The 27,527-nt window shown below is 45.9% G+C and overlaps 1 protein-coding gene across 3 annotated transcripts in view; it reads right to left on the reverse strand.

Moving 5' to 3' along the window:
* Positions 1–586: 586 nt before the first annotated feature.
* Positions 587–27,527, reverse strand: part of LOC143136421 (kinesin-like protein KIF21A) — a 62,614-nt gene continuing 35,673 nt past the window's right edge. The window contains exons 12-35 of one of the 3 annotated variants that reach the window (XM_076297123.1): positions 27,276–27,323; positions 25,516–25,591; positions 24,350–24,467; positions 23,930–24,118; positions 21,760–21,959; positions 21,374–21,481; positions 20,605–20,673; positions 19,056–19,207; positions 18,835–18,979; positions 18,194–18,388; positions 17,571–17,672; positions 15,257–15,422; positions 14,499–14,519; positions 12,925–12,982; positions 12,394–12,445; positions 12,046–12,221; positions 10,936–11,061; positions 9,439–9,575; positions 8,937–9,111; positions 8,654–8,818; positions 7,664–7,781; positions 3,029–3,199; positions 2,637–2,836; positions 587–2,504 (exon numbers count right to left, since the gene is read on the reverse strand). In XM_076297123.1, the coding sequence (XP_076153238.1) occupies positions 2,447–2,504; positions 2,637–2,836; positions 3,029–3,199; positions 7,664–7,781; positions 8,654–8,818; positions 8,937–9,111; positions 9,439–9,575; positions 10,936–11,061; positions 12,046–12,221; positions 12,394–12,445; positions 12,925–12,982; positions 14,499–14,519; positions 15,257–15,422; positions 17,571–17,672; positions 18,194–18,388; positions 18,835–18,979; positions 19,056–19,207; positions 20,605–20,673; positions 21,374–21,481; positions 21,760–21,959; positions 23,930–24,118; positions 24,350–24,467; positions 25,516–25,591; positions 27,276–27,323 (3,025 nt within the window). In that variant the 3' untranslated portion in view covers positions 587–2,446. The remainder of the gene's footprint in view (positions 2,505–2,636; positions 2,837–3,028; positions 3,200–7,663; positions 7,782–8,653; positions 8,819–8,936; positions 9,112–9,438; positions 9,576–10,935; positions 11,062–12,045; positions 12,222–12,393; positions 12,446–12,924; positions 12,983–14,498; positions 14,520–15,256; positions 15,423–17,570; positions 17,673–18,193; positions 18,389–18,834; positions 18,980–19,055; positions 19,208–20,604; positions 20,674–21,373; positions 21,482–21,759; positions 21,960–23,929; positions 24,119–24,349; positions 24,468–25,515; positions 25,592–27,275; positions 27,324–27,527) is intronic. The other 2 variants (XM_076297125.1, XM_076297124.1) reach the window with 2 other exon arrangements.

Below are 27,527 nucleotides of genomic sequence, written 5' to 3' on the forward strand. Positions count from 1 at the left end.
TCCGGCTTGAGGCTGCGCCGGACGCCGGACAGGGCTTTTAAAATCCATATGTCCGGCCTAAATTCGAACATATGGCCAACCTATCGCTAACTGGCTTACCAACTCTTTCTCCCGCTCATTCTACCGTAGGCTCCCTCATTCCACGTAGGCTACCCTGTCTATCTCTCAGGCCTCAGGTACACCACGAAAACGCCAGGCATATTATTTTGTACATAGGCCTACTGTATTATTACCGTTTTCACACCTTTAACCAAACCCGTGAAAAACATCTTCACTCTGCAACCACTACACTTCCTCCCGTAGCCTAATAGCCTATCACGTATACAATTGCGTTTTAAATACACGAAACTGGATGGAGACATCACTCGCTCTCTTGCACTCGCTGGCGGTCCCATACGCACATTTAATACCTCTCTTTCGAAAATTCAGTTGTAGCCTATTTAAGACTTTTTAAGGATCCTCGGGAACCCTGCTTTCTGAATGAAATAGTCTGACCTTCTCCATGAATTTTAATTCTATTAACTATGCGCTTCTTCGTTGGTGTTCAGACGTTTCTTCTTCCTGTCGGCAGACTGGGAATCGAAAGTAGGAATCGAAATTTAAACTTTTGAACGATTCCGGGAAAATCGCAAAGATAGTCCCGGTTCCAACCAATACTCGATATTCGATACCCAAGCCTAGTCCTCACACTGCTTAAAGCCACAATGGGTAGAGTTATTATACTGAGTTATTATACTGATGGCCAGCCTTGAGTCCTCACACTGCTTAAAGCCACAATGGGTAGAGTTATTATACGGAGATGGCCAGCCTCGAGTCCTCACACTGCTTAAAGCCACAATGGGTAGAGTTATTATACTGAGATGGCCAGCCTCGAGTCCTCACACTGCTTAAAGCCACAATGGGTAGAGTTATTACAAAGTCCCTCCACTCGGCGGCCAAATAGCAACGCTTTTTGGGCACTCATCGGGCATCCTATTCAGCAGAAATGCGCGTGCGCAAGGCTTCAAGACACCAATCAGATGACAGTCGTAGTGTTATCCAATTGCGTCGAAGTCCGGAATCAGTCAGTAAACATTGGTCGTATAGTCTTATCCAATTGTGTGCAGTGAGATTTTCAAATGCACACTTTGTGCCGCCCCTTAAGTTGGGCCATGACATTATTTGTGGCCAGACCCTTAATCTTTCTAGAGTGGTCAGTGTTTTAGTGAAGAGATGCTAGATGCTGAGTAGATGCTGAGACACTAAATTAATTATTCTTTATCAAAACAAAAATAGAAAACTGTATGAGACACTTCTTCTGATTTGAATGATAGTAAACCTCAAATAACCTATAAATAGATCCCTTCTGAGCATACTTCCCATCTTTACTGTTAGTGAGGTTCCCCTTTCACTGTATAGCACTTTGGTAAAGCGGCATATAAAATGCAAGTTGTTGTTGTTCACTAGTTGCTGCCTGTTGCCTCCCCTCATGCTAAATGTTGTTAACTAAAAGCAGTATATAGACACTAATCGTTGTATAGTGCTTCAATAAAGCGCCATATACATGCTAATCGTTGTATAGTGCTTTAATAAAGCGCTATATAAAATGCAAGTTGTTGTTGTTTACTAGTTGCTGCCTGTTGCCTCCCCTCACGCTAATCGTTGTGTAGTACTTTAGTAAAGCGCCATATAAACGCTAATCGTTGTATAGTGCTTTAGTAAAGTGCCATATACAAATCAAGTTGTTGTTGTTGTTTATTACTTGCTACTTGTTGCCCTACACCCCCCCCATCCCATGCTAATCGACTCCAACCCAGATCTGACTCCTAACCATCTTTATGCAGGAAAAGATTTGAAGAGACAGAGAGAGGGAGTTCAGTACAGAGGCACAGTCACAAGAGTGTTTGGTCAGAGGACAGCAGAGACACGGATGCATTTGTTGTGGTGTTTGATATAAAGAGCTGCTTAGCCATCTGTCAGTACGAGGAGCTGTTTAACCATGTTTCATCAGGATATGATTTCAAGACCTGCTTAGCCATCTTTCAGTAGGGTATGATATGAAGAAATGCCCAGTCATTGTTTGTGCTGTACTCTGGGAATAGCCAAGAACCCAAAGACCGCAGACATCATTCTCTTCATTACTTCCTTCATCTTTATGATTCTTCATCTCTCTTGCATCATAGATGCACATTGGTTCCTTGGCAACCCCATATCAGTAGGAAAGAAATAACTTCTGCCTATAGGCTTGCAAGTTAGTGAACTGCCTATAGCCGTCCCAATTCCTGTCTTTGAGAAAAAGCTAGTTGAAAGCTAGGGGTGCAGGATTTGGCAAGGTAGCCTGCTGAGGGCATTGAGAGTCCAATCAACAAAGCAGGAGGGAGAGAGAGAAGAGGAAAGACTGTGCCTTCATTACACACACACACACACACACACACAGTTTGTTGTCCCAAGGGGTTTTTGACCCTCATCAGTGTATTCCGTCTTCCAGAGAGCCCTTCACCTGCCAAATCTTCACTGTTCGGTCCCTGTCACACACACACACACAAGGTCACAGGTCACATTCACTTCAATTCACAGATTGATATCACTACTAACTTTACTCAGACTGTGTGTGTGTGTGTGTGTGTGTGTGTGTGTGTGTGTGTTTCAATACTCACTCTGAGGCGGTGAAGATGTTCTCAGTGTTTATGGAGATGCTGTTGATGGGCATCTCATGCCCGCGGAGTTCTCCAAGAGGTGCCAACGTCTCAGAGTTCCAGAACTTCAGTAGCCCCGCCCTACACACGCTGACCAATGAGGGGGAGCCAGGAACCAGTGCCAATGCACTTGGCCAATCAGAGTGAGCGGTAGGCACTTGCTGGAGAATGACAGGAAAGAACAGATGGTGAGTAAATGTGTACACTCAGGTGTTTATGGGACAGGTCTATGTTCTCACCTGTAGCAGGTGTTTGCAGGACAGGTCTATATTCTCACCTGTAGCAGGTGTTTGCGGGACAGGTCTATGTTCTCACCTGTAGCAGGTGTTTGCGGGACAGGTCTATGTTCTCACCTGTAGCAGGTGTTTGCGGGACAGGTCCCATCTCTTGATGCTGTGGTCTCGGGAGCCGCTGAAGAGAATGTCCCCCTGCATCGCCAGTGACTCGATGCCGTCCAGGTGGGCGGGATCAAAGCTGTGACTGGGCGGGACACTCCCCTGGGAGCCCTCCAGAATGTCAAACATCTGACACACAAACAAACAAACAAACAAACAAACAAACAAACATTTCTTTACCAACAAATCTTAGGTACAGACAGACTTGTTTGCGGGTTATTTTGTATACTTTTCAAATTCTGTTCTACCGGATGACTGAATTAAAGCTCCTTTCCCATTCAGAACCACAGGTCTGATCTTTTTTTTTGAGGAGTTTTTTGGGGAGTTTTGAACATTTTAACTGAAGATCCTTAACTCTGATCCGCAACAATGTAAGATTCTAAAATTCCATGTTCCAATTCAATGAACCCAGATATTCTTTAGAACGTTCAATTTCCAACATTCCCGTCAATAGACCTCTCCAGAATAAGTCCCGCCTCCGTAACTTCCGTATCCATCCAACTTCCGGTCGTCAATTGTCTATGGGAAATAACATGGCGTTTCGAAAGATCGTACCTGTCAAACTCTGTAGGTGACAAAGTAGAAAAAGCTGGTGGGCCGATAGGCCTACACACTTCTGCCATCTAGTTTCCACTGGATTTTTTGATTGTCAGTGCCGTTTAAGTAGTAAACGATTATTAATGCTAACCGGGAGCTAGTTCCCATGTACGCGGGCGGAGGAGGGCGTTAGATCTTGCTCACAACCAACCAGTCACAACCTAACATGATGGTCATTTCACGTGTGATTCATGCGTGGTTTCAGTGGTCTATAAATGTGAATCGTTTGCAAGGTTCAGCCTCTTTTCAACATGACTTAACTTTGGTTTGACTGTGCGAGTTTGTTGGCTGTTATTGAGATATTTGAAAAAGAAATTGCAGACGAAGACATGACGAGATTAAAAAAAATTTCACGAATAACGGATAATGATAAGCAGACTAGGAATCAGAGGCTGAATCGTATTGAGTCGATAGCTTTATTTTGCATGACCTTGATCAGAACAGTAACGTTTTCAGAATGTATTAACAACCTATCAAACATGATGATTTCACGCAGGGTTAGTGCCACCTCCGTAGACAGGCTCTGGTGTCACAAACTCCATTTCGGTGAAGACAAACTATGAAACATTGCCGTTGCTATGCAACCTTGACTGGGGAAGTCGCGGCGTCTGAAGCGTGTGTAACCTGCGTTGTGTTGAACCTGCGCGATTCAGCCCTGCACACGCCCGGACTCGAAACCGCGAAACAGCAGCACCTCGGATCGGGAGGCGAGCGCGCTAACAATTGAGCCAATAGCCCAGGCTATTCTAGGTTCTATAGCTTTGTTTACATCCACCTGGTAGGCAAGGGACAAGTTGACCCCATTGAACATCGTTGTCTGCAGCTGCCTCTCAGTAGGCTACATCTCTGTATTTCAGCAATGTCAACATTTCAGGCATCAATAAAGGTGATGATGAAACGTTATCCCATTGTTCAATATTTGAGAGCCTGTCACAGGAACATTATTTCGCTAAAATCGCCCTGATTCGGTGCATTGATCTGTATCGATAACGTTATGGGAGAACCTGCATGTAGCCTAATGGTAGCCTAACTTTTTTCTCTGTTTAAAACTCGGTTTACACGAAGACGATAGACTTTCTTATAAGCTGTGAAATTTGTCCAGAAAGGAATGTCTTCCCTCTGAAAGTTGACACAAAATCAAACAATATTTGATAATTTAACTTCAACTGAACAGCAGACGTTAAAACGGTAGCCTACAGTTATAGCCAGCTCCAGTCAGCATCATGTAACATTAACTGCGTTTAAAGTCATGAATCCTGTAACATATTATATATGTAACATATAACAGCGATGGCTTATTCGAAGACGATCTGCATGGATATATAACCACCCAGAAAAACTCAGAATGTGAGTAATAAAGTTAATTAATTGTATGAAACGTTTTATTAGTTATCCATTGCAGCATCGGCTATATTAGGCTGTTATGCTAGCTCAGCTGTTAAATATGCTGTTATTTTGGTCATGTGGACTTAATTAAACGGGTGAAGATAATTCATAAACTGCTTATTTCTTACATGACTGAAGCAGTAGCCTAGGTTCAACAGTGGCGTTTGAGGTTGCTGTGTTAAGTTGTTGTGTGTGATCGCTAAACAATTCATAGGATCAAATCATTTTATTTTGACATACGGGACTTAGCCTAACTGACCTGTAGGCTATAGCACATAAGCCATTCTGTATTCATTTATTAGCATTTGTTGTGATTATATAATCAAATGACACTCATGATAACTTGAAATAGAAGGACAGAAGATAGGTGATTGATGTCCACAAGCACGAATTTCACGAGACAAATTAGAACAAACTGTTCCGGTAAAAACATTATTGCCATGTTTAAAATGCTGCACTTTTTCATAGTCTATCTCTGGCAATTCATTTTTGGATGACTGTAGATAGTGGTATTTTAGCCTACGTCTTCGTAGACAGTAGCCTAGGCGACACCATTAGGCCATCTTGAGAATAAAAGACTTCACAGCTGCTAACGATCATCCTCCACAACCATGAGGATAGGTAGACTAAACGGTCGTTCGTCGCCTTTTTGCTTCTTATTGTAAAACCAACTGTTTGGGCCTACACAAGTGGTCGGCATCCCTGTCAATATTTGATATTAAAATTTAAATTTTGAAGCTATTTATAAATATGTGTAGCCTATGCAACCCGACTGTTGTAGGCTTGCCTACCACTCTGCAGTGCCTTGCCTACCATTCTTGCCTACCACTCTAGTTGTAAACAAACGGTGACGTAACATTAGAACGGAGGTGCAAAACTAAAATGAAAATAAATTGTAACCATTCCAAAAATGATCACCATATGTTGTCAGAGAGTAAGGAAACACGATGAATTGAAGTAATGGCTTATTTGACAACATTACTATAACCCGTAAAACACATGAAAAAAATTAGTTACGGGGCGGAATCTATTGGAATTTTGGTTTGAATTTATGGTTTGAACGATTAATTCTAGAATAGCGTATTAATAATGGGCTGGCGTGCCCTCCTATTGAGTGTCCCAGTGACGCCACTTCCGTTTGCCTCCATGGGACTTATCTTTCAAAAAATTTTGAACGCCAGTCTATGGCGAAAAATAATTTTTTTTCTGGTCCCGGTTGACTTGTGCTTTGAATTACCCATATGATGTTTGTCAATTTTAAATACAATTTTTCATGTAAAGACATTTGCAGTTTGTTTTTCGTAACTATTGAATTACAACATTGTGAAAGATCGTAATTCCAACGACTACAAACCCATCCGTCGTGCTAGTGACGTTAGCTCATTCACAGCCACACTAGATTGTACAAGCATACCAGCAAAAGATCTTAATTGGGCTTTCCTTGTCGATGAAAATACCATGAATCAGAGGATTAAACACATCAGGTAAGTTGTATTCGTCCATAGACTGTACATTAGATACTGTTAAGTGACATAGCAGGCAGCAAGATGCAACCGTTAACTAGCATAACAGCTAATCTTATCGTTGAATTACGTTGGTGGCGTACATCGTTCGAGACGAGAGATGTAGTCCGCTGAGCGGATTCGCACAAAACCAACATAACTTTTGAGGTCTATCGAACAACAGTATTTTCTTGACGTGAAAAATTATCTTTTAAAATCACACACATCATATGTGAAATTCGTGGCACAATTCAAACTGGACCAAAAAATAATTGTTATCTATCCATTAACTCCTGTTCATATTTTTTTGAAAGATAGGTCCCTTGTAGCGGAAGTAAAACGGAAGTCACTGGGACACTCTATTTGTGTTGCCAAATTAGCAAAGGCCAACTGTCAACTTGCTCTCAGTTGTAGTCATGAACGCCTACGAGAGAGGGGCAAATTTCCTAAATTAAAACAAGAAACAAATTAAGTGGACATCGGAGGAGCTTCCTGAGATGGAGACGTCTTCGTCAAACGAAGAATATCAAGTCTGACGCAGAGCTAGCCATATTTCGCCACGACAGGTAGCCTAGGCTAAACTTAATCTAAATCGCTAACTTCAGCTAAATATGTTAGAGAGGTAGAGAGGTATTTTTTGTTTTCACTGTTTCCGTAATGTGTAGCTGGGTCATGGTTGGAGAAACGTTAAAGCAGCTGCAGGTTCGTTCAGCATGATGCGTACTTAGCTGCAGGTCAACTAACGTTAGCTAAGTCTTCATTACATCCGGCAACCCAGAAGAGGCTCGCGTCTGGTAGTCTTGAGAACGTTCAGTGTTTTGCTTTTGGCCTACAGAACGTTCGGTAACAATCCTACAAATCGCTCCTTTAAAGAATTCACTCCTCAACAGGTTAAAGGTGCTCTAAGCGATGACACGTGTTTTTTAGGCTAAACCATTTTATGTCACTTACTGCAAACATCACCTAACCAACCACTAGCTGTCTGTGTCCCGAATACATTGTAAAAAAACGCAATCTCTGTGGGCAGCCCAGGCTCCAAAGGCAACAGAAACAACCTGGGCAAACCTAGTCCATAAAAACATAAACTGTACAAGCTCTGTTTTGTCACCTTGATTTTGTGGTCCTTGGAGCCGGTGATGACCACGTCCTGACCGTTCCCTGTCTGGTCCACTGTCAGGCACGTGACCGGTCCGTGGTGACCAGTTAGCTTCCCAGTAGACACAAACCTGCGGAGAGACAGGAGACACAAACACTGGTCAATGTACTGGTCAATATCCATGTGTTAGTCCTGGGTTCAGTTTAGGTCTGCCCGATACCGAAGTGTGACGTTCCGTTTCCATGACTGCAGTGTCACTGGATCTAGACAAACTTTCGAAGTGGCTTCAATAGTATTGAATGTAGACATGTGGCATCATTTCTAGTTACCATAATACATTGTTTTAAATGTAGGCTATATTTAAACATGTTTTACATGCTAGGCAGCAGCTTAGCCACATAACACGCATTCCCTGGCAGGTGTAATAGAAAGAAACAAAATCCCAGTGGACATTTTACGTCTTCTCAAAGACTGGTGGCTGTTAAGAGTGACGTTTTTTGCCTCAAAAATAAAGCCAAGACACGTCCGTGAATTTAAGGATTTTAACCGCAGGCTGTGAAGTTAAATGCTAGTCTGTTTTACGGAGGAAAGCCATGCTAAAACAACACACTCTAATCACGAATTTGATTGTGTTGGTATGAATATATGTTGTACTATGTGATTCCTACGGTGTAAAAAAACGTACTAACGTCTTAGAAACATTGTAAAAATATTTAAATAGATTAAGAAAGCCACCTCCATGGTCACCTCTATGGTTAGATTGGTTTGTTAAGATCCAGTGAAATTGCTGCCTTGACAATGCTACGTCATGGCTTCGGTACTCTATTGCAGCCTTTGTGATTGGCTAATTGCATTTGCTCAAATTGCATCGATTGTGCAGCCCTAGTTAAGTTCACAGATACTGGAACAGTTCTGATTTGTGTTTGAGTGAGTGAGAGAGTCAGTGTGGTTACAATGACATTCTCTGTGTGTGCGTGTGTGTGTGTGTGTGTGTGTATTCACCTCCTGAGGTCCCACATGCGTACGGAGTTCCCCGCAGCTGCGTACAGGAAGGTCCCGGTCGGGTTGAGGGCGATCTGGTTGATCTGGTTCTCACCAGGCGGAATGGTCACACCACGGTTGCCCAGGGCAGCACAGCTGTCGCCGGGGGTAACCTGGCCAGAGGAGCTGAGACACACACAACCAGTAAACATACACAACAAGGTGCTTGGTGGATGCTCTAAAGGTTTATGTAGGCAGTAGAGCCAGTAAGTACCTTGGCCCTGTGTGTGTGTGTTAGACTCACGTGAGTGTGCGTATGCACTTGGCGGAGTCGCGGATGTCCCACACTTTGATGTAGGCGGTGGACACGGTGAACACCAGGCTGGACGAGTATCTCACTGACACCACGCTGCTCGGGTGGTCGCCTAGCGACATGATCTCCTGCCCCGTCACCAGATTCCACACCTTACACGTACGGTCTGGGCGGAGGTCAGAGGTCAAAGGTCAACTGAGTCACAGCAGAAGGCACCAATGTGAAATGTTCTGACTTAGGACACTTTAGGAGTACTCTAGTGCACTTTATGAATCCTCAAGTGCACTTTATGAATACGCTAGTGCACTTTAGGAGAACTCTTAGTGATAATATAAAATGTTATGTGAATATGGGCCCAGTACTTCAAATGAATGTAAGCATTGGCTGTGGGACTAAGTACACACTAGTACATCTTTATAGCATGCTTTAATATCTGTGTGTTGAGCTCTAATGCACTAGAGACCAGAAGTGTGTGTGTGTGTGTGTGCCTCACCCTTTGAGCCTGTGAAGAGCAGGTCATCCGTGGCATCCACACACAGCAGTGCTTTGGAGTGTCCCTCGGCCACGTGCACACACTGCAGCTTGGCCCCCCGCGCCTCCCTGCCACCCTGCACCGGGTTGATCACCCCCCTGTGGACGGGAGGACACACTGCAGTGCACAGACTCCAACAAACCCCATCAGCCACTGATCTACCAGCTATTCGCTAATGCCTTCAGGCTAGCAACGTCTACACAGCGCCAATAGCAAGCAGCCAGCTAGCATGCTAACTTTCATTTGTACTGAGGGCATGGCTCTGAAAGCCTATAAGAGTATATCAAGGTGTTCATTAGTGATATGTACCAGTCCGACAGTGTGTTTTGATCCACACAGTAGAGAACCTCGTTTCCCCACTTTTCTAAGCAACTGCTCATGTATGAACCAGAACCACTGAGCAATTGTACTGATGTGTACAAGCTTGACACTGACTGTGGAGACACACCGGTTCGTGTGATAATACGCCATTTTTTTACTTCTTTCAACTAGCCAGGTGATCTATTTTACATGCATGTCAGCTGTGAATAAGTAAATACTGTTGTGTGTGTGTGTGTGTGTGATTAATGTGATTATACACTCGCTACCTTAGAATAATAAGGTTCTATCTGACATTTTTGTCAAAATGGAGTTATTTACATATTTTTATTCTTTGAAAGTTTCTTAAGTTCAGATGAGGTGTTTCTTAAAGTTGTGTACATATTTGGACTTTATATCAAAAAGAACTTGTTCCATTTACCATGTAACTCTAATTATAAAACTTTGAAGCTCAATATCTCAGAACTACTCAAAACGCAGATAGAACCTTATTATTCTAAGGTAGCACACTGTTTATTGCTTCTTTCACCCAACTAGGCAATTTATTTAGCATGCATGTCAGCTGTAAAGGGTAAATACTTTTTGTGTGTGTGTATTGCGTGCATGTGTGTTTTTGGGTGCTTGTGCATGCAGGTCCTTCAGCCTATTGGTAACATGCACTCAGGCCCAAGGCAGGAACAAAGAATGGAGAGTGGAGGAGGAGAGGAGAGGGGAGGAGAAGAGAGGAGAAGAAAAGCAGGATGTGTGAAAGATAAAGGGATACCTTTGACACTCTAAACCTGCAGAGTCGTCTGGCCTACAACAAAACACACACACACACACACACACACACACTCACAATTTACTAGAGGAAAGACAAGACACACAATCCAGAACAGCACAGATGGGTCACTCTACCGAAGGATAGAGGACAGAAGACACGCTAGACCACTTTGGGACAGAAAGGGTTTACTTCTGGCTGTCTTCAGACAGCAGAAACTGTTTGGACCACTACTGAATATAACACACAGATAAGGAAGTCTCCTGACAGTTCAATGTACTGGAAGGACTCTCTCCCTCCCTCTCTCTCCTCTTCTATCTTGCTTTCTCCCTCCCTCGCTTGATCCATGTCTTACATATGCCCCCCCCCCCCAATCTTACGTTCGGCTCTCGGGCAGTTTGGCCTTCTCTGTGGACGACTGCCCCTTCTCCAACATTCTTCTCCGTGTAAGGGGTGACCGGTCCAGTGCCCGCCGCTCCGTTGCTGTGGGAGACCTGGCCCCGGATCTGCACACGAAACACAGAACCTAATTAGCCACCAGGATTCCGCCACAGGTTGCAATGGCAACCCTCTTCAGTTAATGACGGGTCTTGGACTGGTTCCAAGTGCTTCTTCTTCTTCTTTTCCTCTCGTAACTATTAGAGCTGAAAAGGTCACTCACTTGTACTGACTGAGAACAGAGATCGCACTAAATAAGTCATTATAAATGTGCAAAATAACATGCACTAACAATGTCAAGACACACAAGACACATCCTATCCCCCGTTTCTTTAACTAATGATTACATTAGCAAATGCAGCTACCTGCTGGGTGGCTTGTGGTCCTAGGACTTGTGGAATGTGAGTCGTAGTGAGTAGTGTAGACCCGGAGGAGCAGCATGCGGACACCTGTGTGCTTTCTTCAGGAGCAAACACTAGATTTGGGCCAAACCATATGAGAGACTCTCGTCTCATTGTTGACTTTGTGTCAAATGGGCCAACATTTACCTTATCTTTATTTGTTTCATTGACGTTTTATCCTACTGATCTTTAACTAAATGCCTGAGCCAGTCTCACTGGAGCTACTCAGGATTAAGTGCCCTCCTCAAGGGCACAACAGAGGCAGCTGGGCAATATAACCCCTGACTTCCAGGTTACTGCCCCAACAGACTCCATCAGCCCCACCCCACCCCACCCTGGGATCAGCGTTGACTAAGTGTATTTGACTAAATGTACCCACAGACTCCTTGACCCCCCACAGTATGGTGACCCTTGACCCCCCCCAATATGGTGACCCTCGATCCCCCACAGTACGGTGACCTTTGAACCCCCCAGTATGGTGACCCGTGACCCCCCCCCAATACGGTGACCCGTGACCCCCCCAATACGGTGACCCTTGACCCTCCACAGTACGGTGACCCTTGACCCCCCACAGTTCAGTGACTCTCGACCCCCCCCAGTATGGTGACCCCTGGCCCCCCCAGTATGGTGACCCCTGGCCCCAGGACGTACATGGCTCTGGAGGTGAGGGCGGAGGGGGAGACGGCGGCGTCTCTGTCCCCCAGGAGATGCGCTCCCTCTGGGCTCTCCACCACAGGCAGCAGGGGAGGCGTGAAGTCCTCCGGCGGGGCGTCGGGACACGGGTCGGCGTACAGCAGCTCCATCTGAGTGGTGGTCCTCCGGCGGGCCTGAGTCAAAGGTCAAAGGTCGCAGGTCAGTAATAGTACACATCTAAAATGCATACACATATGCTGGTGTGTGTATCACATCACTCAAACACATGTGTGCACACACACACACACACACAAACACGCGTGCGCACACACACACACACACACAGTCTCTCTCAATGTACTGTACCTTCCTGGGTTTGGCTTCTCCACAGAGCTTCATCAGGTCTGATGCCAAAGAGCTGTAGAACACAACACAGGTGTCACACACACATCTACACAGGTGTCACACACACAGCTACACACACAGCTAAACACATGGCGTGGTGTCGGTGTGTTTGTACATTATGCCACTACACAGGTGTCACACACACACACATACACAACACAGGAGTCACACACACAGCTAAACACATGGCGTGGTGTCGGTGTGTTTGTACATTATGCCACTACACAGGTGTCACACACACACATACACAACACAGGTGTCACACACACAGCTAAACACATGGCGTGGTGTAGGTGTGTTTGTATATTATGGCACAATGGATTACATACAGTGTGTGTGTGTGTGTGTGTGTGTGTGTGTGTGTGTGTGTGTGTGCGTGTGCGTGCGTGTGCGTGCATGCGTGGGTGTGCGTGTAGTTTAGCGTGTGGGTTTGTGCATGCTTATTATATGTGTATGTGTGTGTGCGCGCGTGCGTGGGTGTGTGTTGCATACCTGCCCTCAGTTGCTGGGCTCTGGGCTGACTCATCACTACTGCTCTCGTCTCCATTTTCTGGCCAATCAGAATAAAGACAGACAAGTCACTCTACGCTAAATCTCTCTCTCTCACACACACACAACCCCAACCACCCTCTCTCTCTCTCTTTCTCACTCACTCACTCACTAACACACACACACACACACACACACACACACACACACACACACAGAGACAGACACACACACACACACACACACACACACACACACAGAGACAGACACTAATACGGTAGTTTAAATGTGTCAGTCTAGATGTTGAAGTTACAAAGTGAGTTGGTGGCTAGTATCAGTGTGCCATGCATTGACTCATTACATGTCAGTGTCTCTGAATTCAACAGAACCAGAGAAGCAGAGGTCAAAGTTCACAGGTGAGGCTGTCAGTAGGTGAGAGGTCAAAGTGTCATAATGCCTCACAGGAAGTGACATCAAAAGAGCAGAGCGACAGCACTGGACACTAGAGGTTGGTTATGAAATGCAGTTTTAGAGAGGGCATCTACGTAGAGAAACAAAGCAAGCAAGAAAACTACTAACTAGTATAGTATCACTACTGCAGACTGGTCAGTTGGGTTCATTCGTTTTGAAACAGACTGGTCACCACTGTATTGCCCAGAGGAGGGGTCAGATAACAAACTTGTACAGCAGACATTATCTCTATCACAGATACTGTACTGCCTGCTTGGATACTGAGATAAGACTGCTTGACTGCTAAGACTGCTGACTCCTGTTACCCAGATAAGCCAGTCACCTGGTTTCACGGGGCAGCCTTCTGAATCTGCGCTCTGAAACATGGCTGATCCCTTCACATTTATTTATTATATTCGTGAGGGACCATGTACAATTTTAAACATAAATGTTGCCATTTGATGCGTTGTAACAGAGTTAGCCTTACAGTAGCTCCCCCTGGCTGGCAAGGCACAATTAGACACCAGACAACACTCAACAGTGATGCCTGCTGTTAAACAGAGTGTGACCGTTATTGTGAGCACAGGACTAGCTCTAGGCTGGACCCTGAGAGGAGAAGTGACTCGTGCCACGCTGTGGAGGGTAAGGTTGTTAGTCTACTACAACAGGGGCCCTCAGCTCTCCTCCTGGATCTCCCCGCAGGGCTGCATGTCTCCCATCCGTCCCTGCTCATTATGACATCTCCACACCAGGGTTATGCTGCGTTCCAGACAACTCGGAAGCCAGAAATTTCACAATTGTGTGCAAGACAAACTTGGAAATTAAGATTTACGAGCTCCTTCTAGAAAAAGAACAATGCAACGCCACTCAAAGTTGGAGTTCCTACTTGTAAACTTGGGACAAGTCCACCTACCCTGAGTTTAAAGTCGTAAGCGACCTGCGGCCTCCAAGTTGTCTGGAGCGCAACAGTAATTCTGAGTTGTGTTAGGGACGGATGCAAGACCTGCAGAGCAGTGGAGCACCAGGGGCCGGGCTGACTGAGACCTGTTTCTATGGAGACGCATGCACTCAGAGTAGAGTTTAGAATGCTGCTGGGGAAGATTCTAGAATCAGTGTCTGCTACTCACCTGACTGCACGTTACCTAGTTCTGTTTTAGAATTCAGGGCCACAGAGGAAGGAAAGAGCAACAGAAAAAATCTAATCAAAAGAAAGGATTGATTGAAATGGACAAATGATTATCTGTGTGTGTGTGTGTGTGTGTACGTATTGTAGGGGATGACACCTCGGTCCATGTTGAGGTCTAAATGTAAGTAAGTAAGTTAAGGGTCAGAATTGTTTGTGATGGTCGTGTAATGAGTCAGAGTGACTAGAATGAACTATGATTGGCCAGTCAGGAGACTGGAACGTCTCTGATTGGCTAATCATGAACCACAGGAGTATGAATGTCCAGTTCAAAGACTGGAATGTCTGTGATTGGCTGGACATTTGAAGAGAGGGACCTGTGATTGGATGATTGGTGGGATTGGCTATCCACTGTGATCACTCTGATTGGTGGGATTAATTTAGTGAGGACTCGGTGAGAGCTCTGATTGGTGGGACTGGCATGGTTTGGACTCTACGAGCGCTCTGATTGGTGGGATTAACTTAGTGAGGACTCGGTGAGAGCTCTGATTGGTGGGATTAAGTGAGGACTCGGTGAGAGCTCTGATTGGTAGGATTAACTTAGTGAGGACCCTGCGAGCGCTCTGATTGGTGGGACTGGCATGGTTAGGACTCTGCGAGCGCTCTGATTGGTGGGATTAACTTAGTGAGGACCCTGCGAGCGCTCTGATTGGTGGGACTGGCATGGTTAGGACTCTGCGAGTGCTCTGACTGGTGGCCTACCCTGGAGGGCGTTGCCCAGCAGGGCGTCCAGCTCGGGGTTGAGCTCAGCCTTCTCCTTCAGCATGTGGAAGAGCAGCTGATTCTGAGTAGCGCTGGTGATCTCCGTCTGCTTTAGACGGCCCTCCATCACCTTGATCTGGGACTCCTTCTGCGCCGCATGCAGACCCTGAGGAGGAAGAGAGAGGACCGCACGTTAGCACGTTAGCCTACTGTTAGCCCACTAGTGCATCCGCCTGCAGACGCTGCTGAGGAGGGAGACAGGATAGCACGTTAGCCTACTGTTAGCCCACTAGTGCTAGAGTGATCTCCTTCTGGGCTGCTTGTTGAGGGACGGGGGTGATTATGTCAGAAGCCATTAGTCCAAAGGGCAGTTCGCACCAGGATCGACAACTATACGACAAAAAAGTATTGCTCTAGCTAATGAATGACAAAGTCCACAAATAAACTTTAATGATAACGACATGAAGAACGATATAGTTGGGGAACACTTTCAGAGCGATTTTGAGAATGATAAAAAGCTCACAGCTAATCAGAATGCATCAAATTTTAGACATCGCATTCATCAACATGAGGACAGACTTAATCGTTACAGTCATCCTTGCTGTGAACAGTAAGAGTTGCTCTGCTCCTAATTGTTACAGTCATCCTTGCTGTGGACAGTAAGAGTTGGTCTGCATGGTAGAGCTGACAGTCTGACAATCAATTAATAATTTAGTCAGTCAGTCAGGTTTACATACATGGATTCAGCATAGTCCTGGACCAGAGCTAGTGAGCAGAGCTGAGCGGTGCGTATATCCCGCTCCTCGCTCAGGTGGCTGTTCACTCGGCCGCTCCTCCGCTCAAATACACGTCAGGCCGCTCCGCTCAATTTCGCTCCCCGCTCCACTTCAAAATCCTCCTGCTCCAGTGAAATCGCTACACACTTGCTCCAATTTAAAAGAGGGAGAAATAATCGACAAGCCGAATTGTCACCTTAGAAAACTTAAATCCCAAAGAACTAAGAAAAACGGCAATCTCACTCATAGAACATGTATTGTAAAAGATAGCCTAATGCAACACCGACAGTGCAACAACGAACAAGCTTGGCAACGTACACATAAGCCTCAAACTAAAGGGATCAGTGGGATTAATTGCCTAAATAATACAGGTTTAGCGTCCAAGTTTTACTTCAGCCGTACTTACTTAAAGCATAGGCCATTCAGCCGTACTTACTTAAAGCAGGCCATTCAGCCGTACTTAAAGCAGGCCATTCAGCCGTACTTAAAGCAGGCCATTCAGCCGTACTTAAAGCAGGCCATTCAAATTGCTCACGTTTTCCTTTGCTCTCCGCAGCACACTCATGTTTCCGCGAAATGTGTCTTCTTAAATTCCAAAATAAATCTCACTGGAACAGTGTCACGACATACCGGTAGGCTAGTTGTTCTTGCTCTACATTGTTTGTATCTAGTTGTTTTGTAGGAATAGTACGCTTGTAAGCCCTATGACTTTCAGTTTCCTTTCTAAAATATTTAGCGACTTCATCCCCAACAAACTCACTGTAACGTCGGCAAGCTGGACTATGTGCTACGAACATTCTGGGATACGGGGGAGAACTCTGGGGGTTGTTTGTGTGTGTTAATGCCTTTATTTACTGTTTTAATGTCCGTGTTTTAGTGTAGCGTGTTACCCTTTTAGGTGATCCTTTTTGTGTGGTGGGCTGCGTCCACCCCTGTATGTGTAGTGTATGTGTGCGTTTGACCTGCCTAGAGTGTGCGCTTTTCGTGGCCTGCGTCCCTGCTCCTGTTTCTGAATGATAGGCACTGAACGCGGCCTCTGCACCTAGCTACAGCAACGAATCCGTTACATCACTATGGCAAGTGTCTTCATTTTGAAATGTAACGGTCTTAGTTTCATTATGAAGATGTGAGTTCTGGGTGGATTTGGGCATGCCTCAGACTCGTGGTGTGAGCGGAGCCGTAGTGAAATTGGAGCGGAACAGAGCGGCCGCTCCGGTCTCTGAATTAAAAAGCGCTCCGCGCTCCAACACAATTCCATCCGCTCCGCTCCTCGCTCGCTCGCGCTCCACTCTGCTCACTAGCTCTGTCCTGGACTAAAAGCTTTTTCATTGAAATTAAATGACCAAGTAGTTTTTGTCTTTGTTTGTCTGCCGTGTGTGTGAGGTGTGTGTGTGTATGTGTGTGTGTTTGTTTGTCTGCCGTGTGTGTGAGGTGTGTGTGTGTATGTGTGTGTGTTTGTTTGTCTGCCGTGTGTGTGTGTGTCTGTGTGTGTATATGTGTGTGTGTGTGTGTGAGTGTGTATGTATGTGTGTGTGTACCTTGTTGATGGCCATGGTCAGGAGATGGTCCAACAGCAGACGTGCTTCAGAGAGGGTGCAGGAGCTGATCACCGCAGAAACATCCACAGTGTCGCCCTCCTCCTGTTGGACACATACACACACACACACACACACACAGTGAGTTTGCATCATTAACAACAGAAACGTCCACAGCACACACACACACACACAGTGAGTTTGCATCATTAACAACAGAAACATTCACAGCACACACACACACAGTGAGTTTGCATCATTAACAACAGAAACATCCACAGCACACACACACACACACACACAGTGGGTTTGCATAATTAACAACAGCACTACATACTGTATGTGTACATACAGTAGGCATGTTTACAGCACATATTGGTTCATACATCTTACATTCACATCTGGTTGTGCACTGATTCATTAACATTTACTTTCATTCATTTAGCAGCCACATATATCAAAAGCAACCTGCAGCACAATAAGGTGCATTTTTTAAAGGTACATCACTGTGTGCGCTTACTGGGAACCTGTCACCTTTTCTATACTAGATCCTTACACACACACACACACACACACACACACAAAAACGTACTTTCGCTCTCTCATACACACACACTCTCTCTGACCTTAGCCTCTTCCATCTGCATGATGTTGGCCTGGCATTCGGCGATGCTGTCGTTGATGTAGTCGATGTTGGCGCTGAGAGACTCCAGCTCCTCGCTCAGCGATCCCAGCGTCCGGTCCGCGTCTGTTCCCTCTGTGGCGATCTTCTCACGCTTCCGAGACACCTTCTCACGACGCCTGGTAAGGTCCTCCCTTTGCTACGATACATCACAACGAGGCCAAAGAACAGAAAGATGTTCAGGAACTTTAACATAACATGAACACACACACACACACACACACACACACATAGGGCTCTTTGTGTGAAAGTCTCTCATCATGAGATCTGGCAGCAGTCTCGCCTCTCGCGCTGCATTAGACGGGTACCGGGGTCACGAGGGGAGGACTGCCACCTTTCACACGCACACACACACGCACATACATACACACACACACACACACACACACACACAGAAAGATGGAGGTGTGTAATAGTACTAATACATTTATTGATATTAGTTTCCAAACAAACAGAAGTGATGTGTGTGTACCTTGAGCATGCGGTTCATGTCGGTCTCCATGTTGGAGATGGTCATCCACACACACACACACACACATACATACATACACACACACACACACACAGGAAGTGATGTGTGTGTACCTTGAGCATGCGGTTCATGTCGGTCTCCATGTTGGTGATGGTCATCCGTTGCATGACTATGTCCGTGATGCGTCGCTCTAGTGACTGCCACTTGGCACGGGCCATTCTGGTGGAGTAAGCCCCGCCCCCTCGCACAGGGTATCGTCTGAAAGGGAGGAGAGACGAGGCATTAGACACACACACACACACACGCACACACACGCACGGTCCGTTATCAGTACCTGGTGCCGTTGGCAGGTGCAGCTCCAGGAGTGTGTGGTCTGGTCGGGGTGGGCGTGGACCGGTGAGTGATGTCATGAGTGGACTCTGGGAGACTCACCTTGCGCTGCACCTTACCTGAGACTGGCCTCACCTGCCGCCTCAGAGCAGTCACCTGGTGGGGAACGCACAACACACGTTACATTTATACTCATATGAATCACCTGGTGGAGAACGCACGTTACATTTATACTCATATGCTCATCACCTGGTGGAGAACGCACGTTACATTTATACTCATATGAATCACCTGGTGGAGAACGCACGTTACATTTATACTCATATGTGCGTCACCTGGTGGAGAACGCATAACGCACGTTACATTTATACTCATATGTGCGTCACCTGGTGGAGAACGCATAACGCACGTTACATTTATACTCATATGTGCGTCACCTGGTGGAGAACGCATAACGCACGTTACATTTATACTCATATCTGCGTCACCTGGTGGAGAACGCATAACGCACGTTACATTTATACTCATATGTGCGTCACCTGGTGGAGAACGCATAACGCACGTTACATTTATACTCATATGTGCGTCACCTGGTGGAGAACGCATAACGCACGTTACATTTATACTCATATGTGCGTCACCTGGTGGAGAAAGCACAACGCATGTTACATTTATACTCATATGCTCGTCACCTGCTGGAGAACCCATAGTAGGACGACATTTGAGCCTGGAAGCAGGCTTCGCAACAATGGAATCAACTGTAAACAAATTAACTGTCCACGCTATCGCTATTATAGGGCCAAAGAAAGTTGTACAACAAACTGAACAAGTCGGCTTCTTTTTAAACGGAACCGCTTGTTTCCTTTGCGTGCTATAAAAGCTATGATGACTATGCCTATAGTGGCAACCGGGTGATAAGCGGGATAACGGCCTTCGAGGTGTCTCCTATAATACAGAATTAATGGACTTGGACTCCGCTGCGCGTTGGGGAGTTCTTTGCCTCTCGCCCTCGTTACATTTATACTCATATGCTCATCCGGGGGGGATGCATCACCAGCTCACACCAGCTTGAGATGGAGAGTAAGGGAGTCAATTGGCCAATTAAACTGTGGGAAGATTAGGTGGCTAGATGGACCCTTTGCAGGTGTCATGGGATGTTTTATAGCACAGTGTCCCCCATCACTGCACTGGGGCATTGGGATTGTTATGACCAGAGGAAAGACTGCCCCCCACTGACCACCCAACACCACTTCCAGCAGCCACTTAGCTTCTGTTCTGAGTTATGGAGTACCGTGTGGGCTGTGCTACACTAGGCTTGGTGCAGGGACCCTCAGTCCTCAGTTAATGAGTGCTGTGGGCTAGGCTAAGCTAGGCTAATGGTCGGGACAGTGTAGTATCGTGGACTAGGCTATGTTAGGCACATGGCTACTTGTCTCACTCCCTCTGTCCTAAGTTATGGAGTATTGTGGGCTAGGCTGAGGGTTGGGGAAATGGAATACTGTGGGTTATACTAAGCGAAGCTAAGCTAAGCTAAGTGGAGGGACTGGTCTCACCTCCTCCGTCTTCCTGCGCAGAATGAGTTCCTGCTGCCTCTTCTGGGCCTCCAGCTGCCTCATCACATGCTGAGAAAAGAGAGGGTGATAGAAAGAAAGAGAGGAAAAGAGAGAGATAAGCAGACAAGAGATATAAGATGAGTGTTGCAGTACATCATGTCATGCGAGTGGACTGTTCCGGAACCCACACTTGGACATTCAGCACGCTCTCCCTTGAGTAGAGTCTGTGTTGGTCTGTGTTGCATACTCATTCAGCACGCTCTCCCTTACTCTTACTCTGTGTTGTATATTCAGTCATTGGTTATTGGTTGCAACTAGTTCTACTGGAGATGTTATTTCAAATAAAGTGCCTTAAGCAAATTAGAATACCAGATTTGGTTATATTTAGAGGAGACAAACACCCTGTGTGTGTGTGTGTGTGTGTGTGTGTGTGTGTGTGTGTGTGTGTGTGTGTGTGTGTGTGTGTGTGTGTGTGTGTGTGTGTGTGTGTGTGTGTGTGTGTGTGTGTGTGTGTGTGTGTGTGTGTGTGTGTGTGTGTGTGTGTGACCGTGACCCCAGCCCAGAGGCATCTGCTGTCATCTGCGCGTCTAGACAGGGCAGATGGCGGACAGTGGCGTTGGTTGCAGTCATGTGGCGACGTGACGTGATGTGACCTGATGTGATGTCATGTGACCTGACGTGACCTGATGTGACGTGACCTGTGTGACCTGACATAATGTGACCTGACATAATGTGACCTGACCTGACGTGACGGCCATCTCTCACTCACCTCCTGCTTCCTCTGGTCCTTCTTCAGCGTGGCAATCTCTCGGTTCCGTCTAGTTTCTGAGGCGCGGTTCCGCTCCTGCTGTTCCTTCATCTGCTTCATCAGGCCAACCTGCGCAGAACACACACACAGTCACCATGACAACGCATCACCCAGTGAGCAGGAGGAACAGTTAGGAGATGAAGGATACACACAGACATCCTGCAGAGCTGTTACAAAATGAATGTTCCACCATCACACACACACACACACAAACAGACCAAACACACACACACCTGCACTGGTTCTTTAACACCCACACATAATGTAGTTTTATTAATTCTTTCTTGTTTTTGTTCGTTTTTTCCAGTAATTGTGTACACAGCACACACACACACACTCTTTCCCACCTTCATCTTCTTCATCTCGGACACCTCCTGCTGGAGCTTCTTGAGCTGCTTCTCGTACTGCGACTGGTTCTTGAGGAGGCGCGCGTGCTCCTTCTGGGCCGAGTGCAGCTTCTGCAGCTCCTTGTTCATGGAGCTCAGCTTGCGCTCGTACTCCGCCTTGATCTTCTTCGCCTTCTCCTCCGTACACGTCTCCACCGAGCCTGCACACACACTCAGGCACATGAGTGTGTGTGTACATGTGTGTGTGTGCGTACGTGTGTGTGTGTGTGTGCGTATGTGTGTGTGTGTGTGTGTGTGTGTGTGTGTGCACACGCGTCTGAGTGTTTGTGTGTGTGTGTGTGCACGCGTGAGTGTTTGTGTTTGTGTGTGTGCACTAGAGATGCGCGGTTCGCGGTTACAGCCGGGCGGATGACGTGAAGAAATATAATATTTTAATTAAATTCGGGCGGGTGTCGGTTGAACCAATCAAATGAAAAAAATATAGCCTATACATTGTTAAATTGTGTTACCTACATCCGAAAAAAACGAGCACACTTTGAAATAATCAAATTTTCATCAGGCAGTTTGGCCTAGTTGCTTCTATGCATGCTGCTTTGTTTATCTATCAGAGAAGGTGTTGCGGAATTGGTGTATTCCGATGTTTCACTGAGCAACCCCTCACGCACGCACACACACACTAAAGGTAACAAAGTTTAAATTAAGTAGCCTATCGTAGCCTACCAGCATGTTTTTCTCTCCAGTGTGCAATAAGAAAGTAGAATAGGCTACAGTGCAAGTTGACCGATGATTCATCTCCCATGTCGCGTCTCGTTGCAGAGCCTTGGTAGGCCACTAAGCAAATCTGCAACCTATGAGCCCAGCTGCCAGTATTGGAGGAGGCCTAAACATCTCGTAGATGAGACTGACTGGGTTATTTTGTTTGGATATTATATATAAAACACATAGTCATTTTAGCCTACCATTCAGGGAATAGGCATTTAAAAGGGAGACAGATTATGGTGTGATATGACTCAGAACTGACATCGGGCAATGGCAGTGCGAGATGTTCAGAACGTAAGAGCTAAAACTTCTACAAGCTCAGTAACATCCACAGCGGAAAAAAGAAGGTAAGAAAAATAGTCGGAAAACTTAGATGTGTAAGGCAAGCAAGCAAGTTGTTACTAAAAATGTAAACATGCACGTTGCACTGCTGTGCGGTGGGTTACAGTGCGTAAAGTAGCTTATAATGTGAATGACTTGTTATTTTATTATGGATTTCTTTCTTTTTGCAAAAAATAAAGTACAATAGGCATTAATTAGTAGGCTAAATAGCAGCATGTTGAAATGATAAATTGCGTTTTTTATTACAATGATACAATTGTAGGCTACAGGCTGCGTTTTATTTGGTGACTTTTGCGAGACAGAGACTGAGTTTGCTGCTGATATTCTGGGGATAGGCTACAACATAGCCAATGTAGGACTTTAGCCTTTTAATATATTTGCTGCATTGGATCAGTCTTTCTAGAACAGGCAAGAGCTTTCTAGCCTCACGTCAGCAGCACCGCATCACCCATATACATTAAAACAACCAGCGGATGGCGGGCGGGTGCGGATTTGAAAATTGGTCAAAAAACGTTGGTGCGGATGGATGGCGGATGGATGATAAGTTTTGCTATGCGGTTACGGTTGAAATAATAGCCCATCCGCGCATCTCTAGTGTGCACGTGTGTGTGTGTGTGTTTGTGTGTGTGCACGTGTGTGTGTGTGTGTGTGTGTGTGTGTGTGTGTGTGTGTGTGTGTGTGTGTGTGTGTGCGCACACGTATGGGTATTTGTGTGTGCGTGCGAGTGTACACATGAGTATGAGTGTGTGTGTGTGTGTGCACGCGTGTGAGTGTTTGTATTTATGTGTGTGTGCGTGCGTGCGTGCGTGCATGCATGTGTGTGTGTACGCGTGCGTGTGTACATGTGTGCGTGTGTGTGTACATGTGTGTGTGTGTGCGTGCGTGTGTGCGCATGTGTGTGTGTGTACACATGAGTGTGTGTGTGTGTGTGTGCGCGCACATGTGTGTGTGTGTGTGTGTGGTGTGTGTGCGCACATGTGTGTGTGTGTGTTTGTTTGTGTGTGTGTGTGCGCACACACGTGTGAGTGCACACGTGAGTGTTTGAGTGTGTATGTGTGTGTGCACATACCCATGTTGTGCAGCACGCGGTCTCTCTCCAGCTGCGTGTCTCTGATCTTGGTCTGCAGCATCATGAGCTTCTGCTCGTACTGCTGCTTGAGGGTGTGCAGGCGCCGCTGGCTGTTCTCCAGCTCGTCGATCAGCTTCTGCTTGATGGCGATCTCACACGTGATGTTGGCCAGATCAGCCTGGAAGTTCTCTACAGGACACACAAGACGTTGAGTACACACACACACACACGCACACACACACACACACACACACACACTGACTGATGCATGCACATGCACACACACACTGCCTGAGACACAAACGCATGCTCAAGCGCGCACACACACACACACACACACACACTGCCAGACACACACACACACACTGCCTGATGCATGCATACATGCACACACACAGGGTGTGTTAAGTGATATCTGACCTTCTCCTTTGTCGTCTAATTCAGAGTCGGACTCGTTGTCCGAGCTCTCCTCCACCTCCATCTCACTGTCCTCCTCATCACCCTCGTTCTCCTCTCCATCGTCATGGTCACTGCCCTCCTGACGTGAAACAGACGTGCACACATACACACGTTCAACGCTCACACTTACACAAATGAAATAACGTTTACATACTCGCACACACTGCACACACACTGCACACACACACACAGTGCACTCACCCCTTCTGCCTCCTCACTGGTGCGTTCCTGCCCCTCTCTCTCACACACACACACACACACACACTGAACACACGCTCACACCAGTGTTTTAGTACTCGAGTCCAGGACTCAGACTCGAGTCCGAGTCATGAGCTAAATTTAAGGACTCGGACCTTGACTTGGACTTGAGCACTGAATGACTCGAACTTGGACTCGGACTCGTACATTCAGACTCGGAAATTGAGACGAGGACTTGTAATGTCATTAGGCTATAATTGTAATATGTCATTAGAATATTATTTGGTATATGATTTTAATATCTAAATTATTTTTAATATTAATATTAGTGCAATGGAATGTTACTGCTTCATGTCTATCAAAAGGAAAAAAGGGTGGAATGTCCGCACACTTGCTCCCATCAGGAATTTTTATTGACTTTCACCAGTGTGTAACGCTTCGAGCTGGCTTCATGTCATACATCGCACGTCACACCATGTTCCTACAATAACGGACGTTAACTTTAACGGCGCCAAATGCCTGGAGACATGAATGCCCCGAAGGTTGTCCGTTTTGCATTTAATAGTGACTCGACTCGGACTTGACTCGGATGAGTAGTGGACTCGACTCAGACTTGACTCGGACTTGAACACTGGAGACTCGAACCTGGACTCGGACTGGAAGCATAGTGACTTGACTACAACACTTGCACACACACACACACTGCACACACACAATGCACACACACACTGCACACACACACTGCACACACACACACGCACACACACACGCACACACACACGCACACACACACGCACACACACACACTGCACACACACACTGCGCACACACACTGCGCACACACACACTGCGCACACACACACTGTGCACACACACACACTGCACACACACACACACACACACACGCACACGCACACACACACACTCACCCCTTCTGCCTCCTCGCTGGTGCGTTCCTGCCCCTCTCTCTCCAGCTCGTTGTCTGGCGTTCCCTCTCGGACCACACTACCGGAGAACACACATCAACGTGACTTAACCAACACACATACACACATTTGTTATTGATCAGCTCCCACGTATGTGTGTGTGAGTAAAACATGCTGCCGGTCAGCAAAGGTCAGTAAATCACAGAGTAACCACAACTGATTTAGAGGCCACAAGCATCCACAAACCACCAGGATATTAACAAAGGACTAGAACCAGTTATCAGAGCAATAGAATCAGAATGAACAGGTCTAGAACCAGTTATCAGAACAATAGAATCAGAAGGAACAGGTCTAGAGCAGAGCCTTATCTATATGGCTCTGGTCTAGAGCCAGTTATCAGAACAATAGAATCAGAATGGACAGGTCTAAAACCAGTCATCAGAACAACAGAGCTCAAGCAGCAGGGTTAATGGATGGTTGCTGATTGTAAGTGAGATACGTTTGGCCCGCAGGGCTCTACACTAACATTTTTTTCAAGGAGCACTTGTGCGCCCAAGTTAAAAAATTTAGGAGCACAGACAAAAATTTGGGCGCACAGTCACTTCTGTACTTAACTTACACATAATCTAACATTACACTGCAGCTAACAGTTAAACATGCCAGTGCACCAATTGCGAATATTAAGAATGACTGACAACATTTAGGCTACAGGAAACAGGATTTTAAAGATCAGTGCCTACTTTATTTTCAGTCTGTTCTATTTTCCTACATTTTGTTAATGTAAAATAATATAATACATTGCCATATTTGCATTTACCCTGTATATCAAGCATCCTGCCAAATGTAGGCTAATTTATTTATTTGTGAATCCATCTGTAGCTAATCCAAATATGCCCATGGTGACCTATCTGACTGCATACTGCCTAATACTACTACTAAAACAGTCAATTTTCTCTTCCACAAAACCCAACATAGGCTATCAAGGATATATTTTTTTTTTTATCCTGGGAGTATTACGGGAGGCTACTTTTGTGCCTGTTCGCTACAGCTATATTTTGCATATTGCAGCCAATACGTCAACTGGGCTAAAAGGCATGTTAGGTTACCTTTCCTTCTCTGACTGCATTCTCAGAATCTCATCCTGTTCCTCCTATATCCAATGAATTCGGTGGATAGAAGAACTAATTTCTTCAATCTTTGCATCTTGGCTGGCTAGTCTAACTTTCCGCTTTTTCTGCGCACTCTTGGATTTAATAGAAGCGACTACTAGCGAGTCACAACGCGAAACTGCTAACGTTGATGGGAGGTGTAGTTTTTATGCTGCATTCGCGACGTGATTCTATGGTTTGCACAGTAATGTTTCTCGATGTTGCAGTGTATTTTGTAGACAAACATTGACATGGTTAGAAGTCATTCGCACCAGTGCGCCTAAATATTTTTTTGCACTCGCACGCCATCATTTTTACTCGCATGTGCGAGTGAAATGGGCGCACTGTAGAGCCCTGGTTTGGCCCCCTTCAGTATTTAAATCCCTGCTTCTCCAGGCCTAGCGATGCAAAGGTCAAAGGTTATGGGTGAAAGGTTAAAAGTTCAGGTTAGTCAGCCCTCTTCAGAGACCCACATACATCACAAAATACAAGGGTAAGGTGAGAAAACAGACAAACAAGGATTAGACTCAGGTCGCAGGGGAGTTTCAGGGGTGTGTGTGTGTGTGTGTGTGTGTGTGTGTTCGGGGGTGGGGGGCTGCGATTGGTTGGGCAAACCTGTCATGATCCAGCTCCTCGGAGTGTGTTTTCTCCAGCTGCTGAAGTCTTCGAGTGTGTGTGTGTGTGTGAGGGCCAGGACACAGAGAGAGAGAGAGAGAGAGAGAGGTGAGCGAGGGAGTGATGAAGAAAATGAGGGAGGGAGAAAAGGAGGGAGGGATGGAGAAAGAGAAAAGAGTACAAGACAACAGAATAATAAACAGTGGAACAAAAGAGAAGATAAAAAGGAAAGGGAGAGAGGAGTGTGAGAAG

The sequence above is a fragment of the Alosa pseudoharengus genome, unplaced genomic scaffold, assembly GCF_046254945.1.
Source record: "Alosa pseudoharengus isolate Yale_2024_CS ecotype anadromous, Long Island Sound unplaced genomic scaffold, YU_APseudo_1.1 YU_APseudo_1.1_scf_20, whole genome shotgun sequence".
Taxonomy (NCBI): Eukaryota; Metazoa; Chordata; class Actinopteri; order Clupeiformes; family Clupeidae; genus Alosa; species Alosa pseudoharengus.